The 14429-nt window shown below is 39.8% G+C and overlaps 1 protein-coding gene across 2 annotated transcripts; it reads right to left on the reverse strand.

Annotated features, from left to right (window-relative positions):
- Positions 1 to 77: 77 nt before the first annotated feature.
- cog3 (component of oligomeric golgi complex 3) lies at positions 78 to 11499 on the reverse strand. Of its 2 annotated transcripts, none has more exons than XM_071533482.1 (23): positions 11329 to 11499; positions 10879 to 11025; positions 10721 to 10782; positions 10397 to 10562; positions 9720 to 9794; positions 9029 to 9121; positions 8556 to 8681; positions 8360 to 8440; positions 8190 to 8233; positions 7950 to 8076; positions 6921 to 7012; positions 6417 to 6556; positions 5673 to 5833; positions 4521 to 4620; positions 4299 to 4417; positions 4061 to 4150; positions 3300 to 3420; positions 2922 to 3010; positions 2676 to 2810; positions 2022 to 2097; positions 1781 to 1908; positions 1360 to 1458; positions 78 to 1200 (listed from the first exon to the last, which is right to left on the reverse strand). In XM_071533482.1, exons 1-23 carry the CDS (start codon positions 11497 to 11499, stop codon positions 1171 to 1173), a joined length of 2472 nt encoding a protein of 823 aa, XP_071389583.1. In that variant the 3' UTR covers positions 78 to 1170. The 2 variants fall into 2 exon arrangements, with proteins under 2 accessions (XP_071389583.1, XP_071389582.1); XM_071533481.1 differs by having other exon boundaries at positions 4512 to 4620.
- Positions 11500 to 14429: the final 2930 nt, after the last annotated feature.

A 14429-nucleotide genomic window follows, 5' to 3' on the forward strand; every position in this document is an offset into this window, starting at 1 on the left:
GATATAAAAAAATAAAAAACAAAAAAACAATGTTAACAGATGTCATTAACTTTTTTTTTTTTAATCAGAATGTTCATAAATAGTTTAGCTATACACATCATTTTACATAGGAGACACCAAAGCAAATGCTGCACTTGACAGTGTCATATTAACCCTTGTTACTCTGTAGGAACCATTGGCAAACATACCCATGATCATATCTCAGCTCATATACAGTGCAAAACTGCTCAAGTCAAAGGTCCATTATTTTGCACAGACTAAAATTAGTAGTTTTAAGCATCCAAAGTACAAAAGAAAAGGTATAAAACATAAGATTTAATTGTCTTTCATGTCTTTTTTACATATTTGCAACACGCCAAATCAGTTGACGAAAACATTCACAAGGAGCATATGGAAGAATCTTTAGGAAAACATTTGACAAGTAAAGAACAAAAGTTTGGAATTCACTGCCATCAAAGGGGAAAACCTGTTGAACCTGAGAGCCCTGTAGCACAGGCCATCATAGAAATCTGCTGAATGTTACAAAGAAAAGGCTAAAATAGAGGAATTACATATTGTGCAGCATTTTTTTTCTTTTTATCCTTCTAAATCCATTAAGGGAATCTAGGCATCTGAATGCTAGTCCCTTATTGCCCATTAGCTACCTGGCTGATGAACAACCCTTAGTGCCTCTATTAGCGTGGCTCAAGTGTCCTTGTCTGAACACTCCAACATGATTCACCCTGCTAACCCTCCACCCTCGCTTAGTATGCAAACTCTTTTTATTCAAAATATTGTGACGATGTTAAGAGAAATGCAATTGTAATCTAAAACCAACCCTTGTCCAAGTGAATCTCTCCTACATGAAAGCAAGCCCCGCTTCAATTTAAGTCACACAAATTGATCAAACTCAGTACTAAAAACAAGTAACCTCCACTTCCCTGTTTGTTATGGACTACAACTATGCATAACTGAACCTCAGCATGATTGTAGCTATCCGAGCCTCCGTTGGGGAATCTTTGGCCTTGTGTAGGATTTAGCTGCTGTCAGTGCTCCCGGTCCGCCTTGCGGGCCAGGAGTCCCCTGGTCACCTCTCCAACTCTGCTCACAACTCCTGGTTAAGGCCGGAGTCACAGCATCGCTCTGCTACCCAGAGGGTGTTCACCGCCACTGCCACACCGTGCCTGGAGATTACTTATTCACAGACAGCAGTAGGTTAATCTGAAAGAGAAGCGGGAAAACTGGGAATGAGTGCTCACCGTGTTTAGCATGCATGTCTAATGTTCCTCCACTGAAACCGTTCTCAGGACTCAGGAGTTTTAGTGTATTTATAAACCTATGACAGATGCCTTTTGGGTGTGCTCTGCCACTACAGCTCACCTGCTCCATAGACGGACATGCGATGATTTGAAGGTCTTCTCCGCTGTATTCCTCCTGAAGCAAGGCATGCAGTCTCTGGAATACCTGCTGGATGTTATTCTGTGGAAAAGGCATTCTGTTATTGAGTACTGGAAGGAAATGAGTACCACATTTCCATCTGGCCTAAGTCCCCTCACTATCTTGTTTCCATGTCAACCGTAGTATTTTGTTTCTCCCTCATTCAGCTTCACTTAGCCTGGCACTTTGATGAACAGTAGGCAGAGAGCACAAATATTTCTCTATTAGAGATAATTCAAGTGAAATTTATAGTTAATTGCAAACGTGGTATTCTTGCCTTGGAGGTATGAAAAGATTTACTGAGATTTAACAAAGAGATCGACTCATACAATCCATACTCGACCCTTGTGTTTGTGCCACCCACCCGGACAGGCTTGAAAAGGATGAACTCTGTGTCTCTGTTAGCCAAGTACAAGGACATGCTCTGTAAAGTGCTTGGCAGCTTGCTCTTCATCACCCGGTAGGTAGCCATCACTATATCGTTGATCTTTGCTAAAAGGAGAATAGAGGCACAGGGAAAAAAAACAGTGACATGCCCTCTAGCAGGCGCTATAGAAGCTTTGATGAATTATGATGCCATTGGCATTTCCTGAGACAAATCTTACCTGGCTGTGCCCAAGGTTGCTGGGAGAGATTGTACGTGGGACCACCTTGGATAGCCATAGTTTTAAGAGCTGCCACCTGAGTGCGGACACAGAGTCACAGCAAAACATGACAGATTGAACCGACTTAATTATGCTAGTGTTACTGTCATCCATGCAAACAAGCACTAGAACTATCTTTCGGGATGAGTGTTTCCAGGCATGAATCCAAGGGTCTTGTGTCTACCACCATGATAGACAGCTGTGCTACCAATTGAGCCAATCAGAAAATATGCCCTTGAATTAGACAAAGGATATTTCTACCAGAAAAATGAGTATGGTGCACTGGATAGAAAGGACTGGCAACAACTCACTGCAGCAGAATTGCTGAATTTAAATTGAACTGAAATCCACACAATTACAACTGGATGAAGAGCACAATTGGATCTCAAACACATGCATGCATGTGTACACAAACAAGTACCTAGCATTTATTTCCTAGTTGAATTTTTTTTTTAAAAATGTTATCTTGCGTTTTGTCAGTAAAATACTGTGACCTTCTGTGATCAGTGAATAAGCAAACTAAGGTTTTAAAAAGGTAAAAGGAAAAAAAAAAAATGAAGGTCAGAATATGCAGTCGGTGCCTGAGGCTAAGTCTGCCTTCGCTCTAACAGTTACCTTGGTGAGAAACTCCTCAAGGTTCCCCACAAAGATCTGAGTCTGCTGCTGGATGAACTGCTCACAGCTGAACTTCAGGTGTCGGTCCACATCCTTCTTAGAGTCAATGTAGTGCTCCTTTATCTCCGGTGTTCCCTGGGGGCCACGGAAAAAAGGGTTTAGTACTATCAAGTGGCGTTTCCCTAGGTAGGGTGCTATCAAAGTATATAAAGTGTATGATATGTTTTAAAAAAAAAAGCACTCTACCTCTAACAGGAATTCAAGTATGGCGTTGTGACTGTTAAGTCGGAAGAATTTGGGAACAGCCTTGGGGTTCAGGATTTTGAAGGCGGCATCTTAACACAAAGCACGTTGATTAGATCTTGGCTGGTGTAGAATTAGAGTGCCCTCTAGTGCTACAAATTAAATATGACCTTGACTGAGATGAGGGTGATAGGAGGAGCGAATCTGCCCTCTGAGCCGTCGGTTAATGTACATTATGGTGTTGGATTACACTGTAATTTCCACATTAATTGTTGCCATTGGTGCATATGATGGGCACAAGTTACTTAATGAGCATGAGAATGTAATGACTGGCTTTATGGAGCTGAACACCACTGTTCCCTCAACCTTTAATTATCTCACCTCGAGTTTTCTTCAGGTCCAGCGAGATTTCTTTGATGGCAAAATCAGTATGGAAGGGGGCAATCTGTTCGCGCATTATCAGCAGGTGCTTGATCAGGAAGAGCTGCCCGTCTATTTGTGTCTACAGAAGATGAAACCATACTGTTAAATCCACTGCAGGCAGTCGCCACTAAAGGGCATCTGCTGACTAACTGAGCAACAGAGAACATAAAAAGCACAGGCTTTGAGATGATAAGGGAATACGTCTAATTAATAACTGTTGATTAACCATAGCTGGAAAGGGACATATTACTGTGAGGAAATAGGCAGCTGAACACATTTATTGCTCAGCTAGTGACTAAAATGTTGGAAAAAGACATCATCAACATGGGGCGGAAACATGTCCTCTGAGATTGATGTTGCCGCATTAATTTGAAGTGTTAGGTTGAAACGGGCCAGTTACCACAGATATTGACAGCAAGTTTGAAGGTGAGAGAAGCCAATAAATAAAGGATGGTCTGCTGAACACTCTGTAGAGCGTGATATAGCACCTATTAAAATAAACTTTAAATGACATCCCAGCTGCTTTAGTTAAGGAACCTCCAGCCTGAAGGAATTTGAATAAAATAGAACACATTTTATCAAACAGGGGACTGATCTTATTTACTACATTGAAAGAAAGGGCACTTTCCCAGTTATTTTTCCAATAGAAATAATCTTAAAAGTTCTGTAAAAAAAAAAATACAAAGCAGTGCTTTACTCTTTAAAACATCTGTGCCAACCTTGTTTTTAAGGATGATATCAGAAGCTTTAAGCAGGGACTGGATACAGGCAGATAAGGCTTCTTGAGATAAACCCTGGAAGACTGCTCTCTGGAAAAACACCAAGTCACAGTCAGCAACACAGAGGAAAAAGAGATGCAGTTGTGGGATAAAGACGCATGACATATCCTGCCATATCTTGGGATAGGACATCATAAAATACATATAGATGTATGCATAATGGAAAGCGAAGACTCACATCTATGCATCTGTAGAGCTTGGACAGACAAACCAGCGTTCGCCTGACAGTAGGGTACCACATGCCATGCAGATCAGCGGGAGAGATGGATGTCTGTAGGCGTGATGCCTCTGCACTCCCTGTGTTCATGGTGCAAAGGGGAAAAGCCGTCAAGCAAATGACAATCACACCAAAAGTTGCGAGAGAAGAGTTCCACAATCTGGAAACACAGACCGGCATTACTGTTTCTCCTGGCATCAGGATCCTCAAGCTGTACATCAGAGAACATGGACTCCTGTGACATCAGCTTCATCTGCTCTTCCTTCAAGCTCTGAGCGATTCTCTATTGACAAAAAAAATAGAGAGAAGGGAGGGTGAGAGTTGGAGAGCAAGAGACAGAAAATGTTAAAGACACTGGAAAGTCCCCTTTTTCATTTGTTTTGATAGGAGGACTACAGGTTTCTACAAGTTACATTTAAAATTTTTAAGACATTTGTAATGCCAAATTAAATCAAATTTCACCAACAAAATAAGCTTGAAGAGTAAGAAAGAAAGAAAAAACAGTAGCAATATCAGTATGTGCCTGCCCTACCAAGGGGATTTCTCACTTTAATGCACTGACAACAAGCAACACATTTAAGGCCTCTGAAACCGTATTTAAGACTCAAAGGAAAATTTAACTGCATGTACAGGCAGGACCTTCCACGGCCTTGAATTTAGATCATTCAACTTACAACATTTTAGGACTTTTCAAGGACCTGCAGAAAACCCTGCAAGCTTTACACAAATTTCACTCACCAAGATAAAACTAAAGCTATTCATGTTTGCTTTTTCATTGCCACAATAATAAGTAAAAAAGCAAAAGGATGTTTGAACAATGAAAGGCAGTTCCTGTAGGTAGTGGAATAAATCATGAATATTGAGTAAAATCTTGGTGAATGTTGCCACTGTTTGGTGCCTGTTGGATTGATGTGAAAGGAACCTTAACATGGTAATTATTAAATCCTCACAGTCGTAGAAGACAAAGCACTTCTTTCACCGGGGCTGGTTCTGAACTACTTAAAGCTTGGGATGAGAATGTGAATAGGGGGTTTGGGTGGGATGGGTTTTTGGGTGATGGATGGGATTGGGGGGGGGGTTAGACTGTTTTTGTACTTTACGTGTTTGTGTGTGTGTGTACTGATGTGTTAAATTGACTTGCTAAGAAAATTTAAGTAAATTCTCAAAAAAAAAAAATCACCTGTTGAAATAAAAATTGTGACAGTGAAACAATTTATAATATGTCCTGAAGAAAATTCATTAATAATCATAAAGTAATACAATTTATTACAATTGATGGACATTCTGATGACATTAAAACATAAAGCTATGTCCCTTTCAGCATACAAGACTTGCCTCCATCATCTCCAGTTTCTCTGGGTAGGCCAGGTCGCCTGGAGCTGGGTTGTAGCCGGTGATATCAGTCTGGATATAGATGTGAGTCCTGTAGACCAGCCTCTCCTGGACATCCTCCAGCATCTGCTTCACCACCGCATCGAAGGCCCCCAACTGACCAGCTACACACACACACACAGACTTTAGTTTACATTTCAACCAATCTCTAGATTACAGCAGCCTTCTTTACGTTTCCAACATTTTGATGTGATCAGATATATGTCCTTTAGGGTCTATAGTGATGTCTGATGCGGTGCGGTGATGGTGGTCTAATGATGAGACAAGTGACCTCGTAACCAGAATAATTCCCCAACTGGCTAGGGAAACTGGAATGGGGAAAGTGAATGAGAGTCAATGTGTGAGTGACTCTAGACTCCTACCTATTCCAAGGTGAGTACCAGTTTCTGCAAGTTAAATGTATTTCTTAAGACCTTTATAATGGCATTTAAAATAAAATTTAAAACTGTTTTCACAGCAAAAATTATCCATGTATGCACAAATTTCTCACTAAAAAAGCAGTGCATAGGGGAAAAGCAGCATTTTTAAAACTTCTGAACAGTACTTAACAAACACATTATTATATTTACAACCCTTTCAGGCCTTGAATTTAGATAACTCCATTTCAAACAGCCTGTACTCCTCCACGGCATAAATTAGAGCATGTTCCTAGTCAACCTCACAGGAGAAAAAGAAAAGTTGACATACCGTTGTTATGAACGTGGTCTTCCAGCATCTCATTCTTGAGGATGCCGCAGAGCTCAGACAGGGTTTCCAGGTGGATAACGTGGATGATTAGCGGCCGGAGGACATCATACAGCGACAAACACAACTTCTCTAGCAACTCGCTGTTAGGGATAAAACACCGTTTATAGTCCAAAACTAGGATTTGTGTTCAAGGTAAAATGTGTAGCATTCTCTGAAAAATAGTGGCATGATGAGATGAGTTATGGGATAGCTAATAACAATTATGCAAGCCGATAAAAAACTTTTTTGCTTTTACATGGCCAGACAAAATGTCTACACATACTGTATATGTATAAATTGGTATTTAAAACAATAAGTGTGTCTGGCACAACTGAGTACTAAAGACAACCATCATGCATTTTAGCCAAACGTCCTAAACAAACATAGTGCCTGTATGTGTGCTGTCAGACAATGGTTCTCTGTGTACTCAATGATCATGTTACCACTGACGCAGGTCCTACTCACTCTAGTTTGGGTGTAGGTTTAGAGAAGAACTCATTGTAGAGCTGGTGTTCATCCTGGCAGACATGAACCATGAAGGCACAGCCGCTGCGGACCTACAGGAACACACATAATCAACACCTGCAGCAGGTAAACACATTGTTCCCCACAAATGATGCAGACAGCCCTTGAGCCAATCAGTAACAAGATGCATCAACCCTCCACGTTTCCTCAAAATCGGACTGGTGGTGTAGGTAGGTAGGTATTGCCATTCAAAATGTGAAATTTTGATCTTTAATTATAGAGTCTCCATCATGCCAATCAGTATATTTTTTTAAATGCCATAACACAGTGCTAAAATGCATCATTCCTCCAAATTTTATCAAAATCAGACTAGTGGTGAATGAAATATCACATTTGAGTTAAAGCCTTTAACCTTTAATTATAGCACTCCCATTAGGCCAATCGGTGTAATTTGTAACAAGTTTCATGTCAACTGGACTTACAGTGTAGGAGTTAGGGCCTTTCAAAGTTAGAAATGTTGACCTTCAATTATAGCGCCCCATCAGGCTAATTAGTGTAATGTTTTTAAAGGCCAGAGCACAGTGCCAAAACGCATCAACCCTCAAAGTTTCATCGAAATTGGACCAGTGGTGTCTGATATATCACATTTGAGTACGAAATTTTGTAATAATTATAGTGCCCCCATTAGGACAATCGGTGTAATCTTTAAAACACTGCAGGAACACAGTGCATCGATGCATAACCTTTTATATGAGGTAGGACTGAGGGTATTAGAAACAACATATAAAGGCTCTGCAGACCAGTTGCACTTGTGACCAAAGCAGGAATAAGCCCTGGATGCCTGCTATAGACAATGTCAGGTTACACTCATCCAGCGTGTGCAGAGCCTAGTGTCCATAGAAAAAAAAAAAAAATATATATATATATATACATACATACAGTATATATATATTGTGTATTCTTTGCTAGCTCAAATGTCACCTGACTTTGTCCAAAGGGGAGCTCCACTTGGAGGCAGTCATGCCTTACCAGTGCACAGTGGTCCTTGCTGTTTTGGTTGGTCAGGTCAGTAATGGTGGATGTGATGCTGGGGCTGAGGAGCTGCTCTCTCTGGTCCAGGTAGCACTGGTGGATCTCATCTAGGAGCTGATGGTATCTGGTCACATCAGCACATGGAGGGATGAGTTAATTCGCACAGGTACAGCACAAAGGTAATATAATAAACCGGCTGACACTGCTGTTTTATCATGCAGAGATCCCGATACTTACTCTGGAATCTTCTCAGCCCGCTGCTCTATCTGTTCAATCAGAGACTGAAAGAAAAAAAATGTGAATCTTGTGCTAATCCTAAATAATTTTGATATTATTTAAAAATAATCTATGCAAAATGATGTGCTGTATGAATTTAGAGGATAACAATAAAACAATATTATACTCACTCTGACTTTGGGTGCAGCTGCTCTAAACTTGACATAGTACAGTGTAAAGGCATTGTCTGCATTGGCCAAGCCCAAGGGATCCTGAAAAAAGCCAAGTGGTGTTTCAACATCCTGGACCAGACATATGAGTCTGTATATAGCTGTTGACTATGTTATGTAAATATTGATTCCTAAAGGTAATATAAGTTTCCCTTACCCTTTTTGTTAACTGGCTTGTGAGATTCTGCATAGTGTTCACAATGTGGCTCTTCATGAAGTGCATAGCTTTGGAAAGACATTGTCTAAACTTGGCCAGATAAACTGGGTAGTCCTTGAAATTGGGCTGTAATCAACAGGGATAAACAAGTGTGAGATAGTTTACATAGTGATCACAGGTATTCCAATGCACAGACCACAAGGGCAGCACCATTCTGTAATTACTACAATTCAACAGTATACTGTGAAGGTTTTGTTTTGATTTTACCACTGAAAACATCAAGTTATTAGTCTTAGGGCACTCTCAAAATACATTAAAAGTGATTGAATCAAATTTAGATAGAAGAAGCCTTTCTTAACTTTGTTAGGATGTGTTTTAAATAACATACAACTCAATGTTCATCAATTTAAAAGCTAGGTTGAGATCAGCACACAGAAATAAAATTTTGGCAAGAGAGACTGCAAGCTACTTACATGGGAAGAAACATACTCAATACAGTCATCCAACTTTGACAGCATTGGTATAAAGCCTTCACTATTTACAGACAAGGTGGGCGAGTTCAATTTCTGCAAAGACACAGGGAAAAAGCAAGCGTTGAAATTGTTTTGTATTATTTTCAGTTTCAGGTCGGTTTCGAACAGAAACAACTATAATGTTCCTTTTCTTGTGTTCCACTCTCAAGATATTTTTTTTCATTTATTTGGCAAAGTTACCACTGGCAAGATATGAATGTGTCTATATTTGAGAAGCTTGCGGTTGAGGTGAGACAAAAGCATTCTTGTGTCACATTCAGGGAAAGATGAATACGAGTGAAAGAGAATAAGGACGAGCCATTGTGTGCTGCATTTGTGTCACTTTGGTATCTGTGTCTTTGAGTTCATTTTTAGACTGTCTTTGGAGAGAACTAAACAGGAACAGCGGGAAATTAAATGACATCTGATTTCTTCAGAATAATGTCTTCATTCTGGGACATAATTGCTGATTACATTCTCCTTTCTCTTTTTCTTAATAATAGTTTTCATTTTCATTCCTTGACCATTTCCCCTCAGAAACAATAAAGTGATGCAACATTTTAAATATAGACATTTGGTTATTGAACCTTCTAAGATACAGACACACAAGAGCAAGAGCAATGGATGAAAAAAAAAAAAGAATCAAGCATACCGTGTTTATGTTTTCTAACTCATTAAAATACGACAGTTTCTGCTGTATGCTCTCTGCCAGGTCAACCAGCTCTGACTGCAAAAAGAGAAAACAAGAAGCTATGGTTGATGACAATTTCATTTAAGTTAAAGAAGAATACCACTCAATTTACAAATTAATCAGCTTATTACATTGGTCTACAATAGTCCAATCTATGTTTGTGAACATGAGCAGCTCTCCGCCAGAGCAAAAAAGCAGAGAACTAAGAATGACACCCGCAGTGTCAACAAGATGTAAAATCATGCTACTAAGAGAATGAATAAGAAATTGATTTTGTTGACCCACAGAATACTTGCTTGCAGTTTTATATTCAAACAAGCTTTCATCTGTATAGTAGAAAATGTATTTTCCCTCATCTCCAGTAAATCTTTCCCAATCCATTCCCTATAGAACAATTCAAGAGTTACATCTTATTGACATCATAGGTTATCATCTTATTTCTGTGGTTTCTGTGGTCTTCATGTTCACAAATACTGATCAGTCTGTCCCAGACTATAACAATAAAATTAACTGTTAAAGGAAATGCACTACAATTTGAATAGTTATGTACTGACAAATTCTTTCAGTGGGTTACCACATCAACTTAACATATCAATACAGCATGGGTTTACTGACAGCTGGGGCAGTATGCGGCTTACCTGCTCCTTTAGGAGTTGTTCACAGGCTTCATGAAGGGTGCCTGTCTTATTGGACACAAACAGGTACTGCTTCTGAAGGGAGTCCAAGTGCTCAAGAGCTGCATTCACATCTGTCAGAATAGCATCACATTGTTCCTGGTAGCAATTTAGATGGTCTCTGGTTTTCCTAAAGGACAAGCACACATATGATCTATTAGCTTGCCCAAAGACAGGCAATGCAATAAAGCTACCTACTGGTTTGTATAGACCGCAGGTGCATCTAACCAATGCACCTGCCATTCATACCAGCAAGGCTTAGGGTGAGGAACTTCAAAATAAAAGCACCTGTATTTTGTGCTCTCATCCTGGTCCATGGTTGTCTGTAACTTGGCAAACCAGGAAAAAAACTGCAAAACAAATGGACCATCAATTATTATCACGCATCTGGTCGTTTGCAGTAGTGTAGCTGGCTACAGTGCACGTACTGTGCTAAAACAAATCACCTGTTGTGCGGTTTCTATCCTGTCGCTCTCCATATCAAGCATCTGGAAACCCTTGAGCAGGACGTCCTCTGTTGAGGCGGGGACTGTCGTTGTGAATGGGGACTGCAAGGACCGCGACGACAGGCTGCACAAGTCCTCAATGGGCAACTGAAAAACAAAGCAGGGCTCACTGTTTTTCTGCATATTTGACTACGAGCCTTCATTTCATTCTGTCAGGCTGGCTTGACGTGGCGTAGTCCAGACCAGAGCAAGTCTCTCCACCAAACTAGCCTAACTAGCTAGCATCCCGTCATATGACTTTAGCGTTCACGTCAGTATCCTACTCACAGCCGGGGAGTAATTTAATGATACATAACGTTAGCCCGCAGCTATCAAGTGGTAAACCCTGACTGGTATTAGAAAAGTAGATAGCTTGTTAGCTAGCTAGCTGTCTTCGGTGTCACATCTCACCTCTGAAGGGACGGAAAGAGTTTCAGCGGCGGCTCGGATCTCCAGAACAGAGTCCGTTTGCTTGTCTGTGAGCGGGGCCATGGCATCGGTGCGGCGGTCCCATAACGAAAGTTTCTCACGCGTTTCTTTATCTGTTAGGTCCAGAAGAGACTGATCTGTAGACGCCATCATCAGCTTGGACAGCACCAACAACGTCAGCAACACACATACACTTCCTGTTCCGGGAAAGGGGGCGGAGCTTAGTGAAGTACCTCGAGGCGTTTGTTTTTGCCTCGTAAAACCTCCTTGCTCGTACCGTGCATGCATTGTATAGAGATTAGTAGGGACAATTATTCATCCCATTCATTCTGTTGTGTGCTGTTGAGAAAACTAAGACATTTACATATTATACTCGATGCTTTTTATGCTTCATACAGCAGGAAGCATTCAGTCATGTCCCAGTAAATGCCTACTTTTATAACAGCAGTTTATAATCAACTTTAGAATAAAACAGCACTATAATTTCCACAAAATACGGTGAAAATCACCAAAGCAGTGTGTTAAAGAATACAGTAATCAATTAAGCCATGGTAACCAAGGATAAGAATAGCCTTTCCACTAGATATGGGTTTTTGAAATTAGGCCTCAGGCTTGTTGGGCCAGCAGTTACTTTTGTTTCTGTTTTGTCTTTCTGATTTGTTTCTATATGTTTTTATTTCTGGGGATCAAGTCAATTTTCTGGATTGGAATTTATGGCATTAGCCTGCTATATTTTGAGGCTAGTGCTCATTTGGATGTAAAAATGTAGACACCGTGTGAGACTGTAGATGGCTTTCTTCCAGAGCAGCTCCAGGCTGGTTGGATGTTCACCTTTAGGAGAGAACTGTTCATGTGCTTAAATACCTGTCAGCCTATTGGACGGCCAATTAGATAGTAAACATACTGTATATAGTAATATCTATAAATTATTTAATTCAGTGGTATTCCCACGTAATCCCTGACACTTTTTAATTCAATACTATTATCTTGCAGACATGGATGTCTCAGAGCTTTCTCTTTCTCTTTAACTTAATGATAATAACTCTAAGATTATAGTGTAGTGTCAGTGTAGTGTAGATCATGTAGGTCTAATGGGTGCTGAGTGTTGATATAAGTGTTGGTTTAAGAAGGTAAAAAGGTGGTTCTGAAACACCAGAGTTAACTGTTGAGCCTTTTAGACACATTGTGGCCCTTATTCCACAAAACATCTGTGATCTATTGCATCATGGGAGTGCTTTGTCACAAGATATATTTATTACCTTTGGATTCATACAAAGAATTATGGGAGAATCTTGGGGAGGGTGTGTTCAGTCTGGTCTCAGATTAACATAAAGAATACAGCACCACTAGGTGGAGCCCTGGGTCATATTTTAATATGCTAAAAGGAGACTACATTTATTCTTATTTTAGTAGCTTTTAATTATAGCTGTAAATTACTTTCTTGAAGGATGTTCATACAAGTCAAGTGCAGCATTCAGAATGAACCACCCGATCAAATTGTTAAAGGTAAGTGCTGATAAAGATGCAGTGCTGCCTGTGTCAAGTTGGGAGCAGTAGTTCACTTTTGGATCATGTGCTTTATGGTGATTCACCTACAAAGGCACTTGAGGCAGATCCACATTGTATGGACATGCTCATCAACCAAGTTGGCAACATTTTCTTCACTCCACACATCCAGAACCTTAACTGTAATCTTGCAATCTCCCAACAACAAATTAGGATCACATTTATACATTTATACCACTTATTTACCAGGTGACAGGTGCTTCTTCAGTGAAATAATGCAGCCCTACATACTGTAGTGTGTTTCAGGTTGGTATACGATGCCAACTAAGTGAGGTGAATGGGACTCTTTGAATTCTGAGGCCTGCAAATAATTAAGAAAATGTTCTATTATCTGGTAGTTACACTTCATAGTATACTGTAGGAGTTGTATGCTAGAAAAGAAAAGATGCATATAGGTTTCTTTTTCTTTTCTTTTTTCTTTATAACACAACTAACCCCCCAAAACTAAATCAACTTAACCTTTGTGTGTGTGAGTTGAGCTATAAAATAGCATCTTATGGTTGGCTAATTTTAGAATTGCAGCATCCTGAGGGAACCCATTCGTTTTTACAGATGTACAAGACAATAAACTGTATAAGATCACTGAGTGAGATTGCTGCATTTCCCTGTCTACAATAATACAGAATGGTAAATAGTGGCTCAATTACTCAACTCTGCCTGGATGTTACAATTGGCCAGAGCTTTGTAAACTCTGCAAGGACTTTAGTCGCATGTGTATAAGATAAAGCCGTGAAAGAATAAAGGATTTACATTAATTACATTTTTTGTTTAAGCAGATATGTTCTTTTGATACAGTGAAGAGGAGCTAAGCTGCACAAATACACTACGGTTACAATTTCCATGTTTAGACATTGCTGATACCGGCAAAACATTTAAAGACAGATTTCACTATCTGCAACATATTTTATGTGATCAAATAATACTGACAAAAAATGTAATTAATGCTAATATGCCCTTAAGGCATATCTTATTGACCCAGTTCTGTATTAGCGTGCATGCAAAGCCTACTGTTCCCTACATTATGATGATGATAATAGCATGTGATTATATGAATTTAATTTAATGAAACTGCATTTTTGCCCAAACCACTTTGAAAAATTGATTATATTACATATTTCATTTACAGAGCCAGAATTATAAAGTCAAAACCAGAATTGTGTACACTAATACATTCCCAAATGACATAGATGGCTTCCAGTTTGTCCATACACAAACTTGCACACCTCCCAAACCAACAGTAAGCGTCTTGGTGGCATCATATGATGCAGGCAGTGTTCATGTACTAAAGCTCTGCCATGATCCATGTCTGCAGGGTGTCTGATGGGGAGGTCACAGTGAGTTCAGATTTTTTTTCTGGTCTACTTTAGTTGAAAGGAAGCCGTGCGATATTCAAGCCATGTTACTCAAGTACAAAAAGAGATGTCAGAGCAAATCTTGTCAGAATTTGTTCATTATGATGCCAAAGTAACCTTTTAGAGCAACACTGACACATTTCTCACACTGTGGTGCTGTGAAGG

Source organism: Centroberyx affinis, unplaced genomic scaffold (assembly GCF_046629955.1).
Source record: "Centroberyx affinis isolate AG114_WGS23_722 - 3 ecotype Tasmania unplaced genomic scaffold, CSIRO-AGI_Caff_v1 ptg002370l_1, whole genome shotgun sequence".
Classification (NCBI taxonomy): Eukaryota; Metazoa; Chordata; class Actinopteri; order Beryciformes; family Berycidae; genus Centroberyx; species Centroberyx affinis.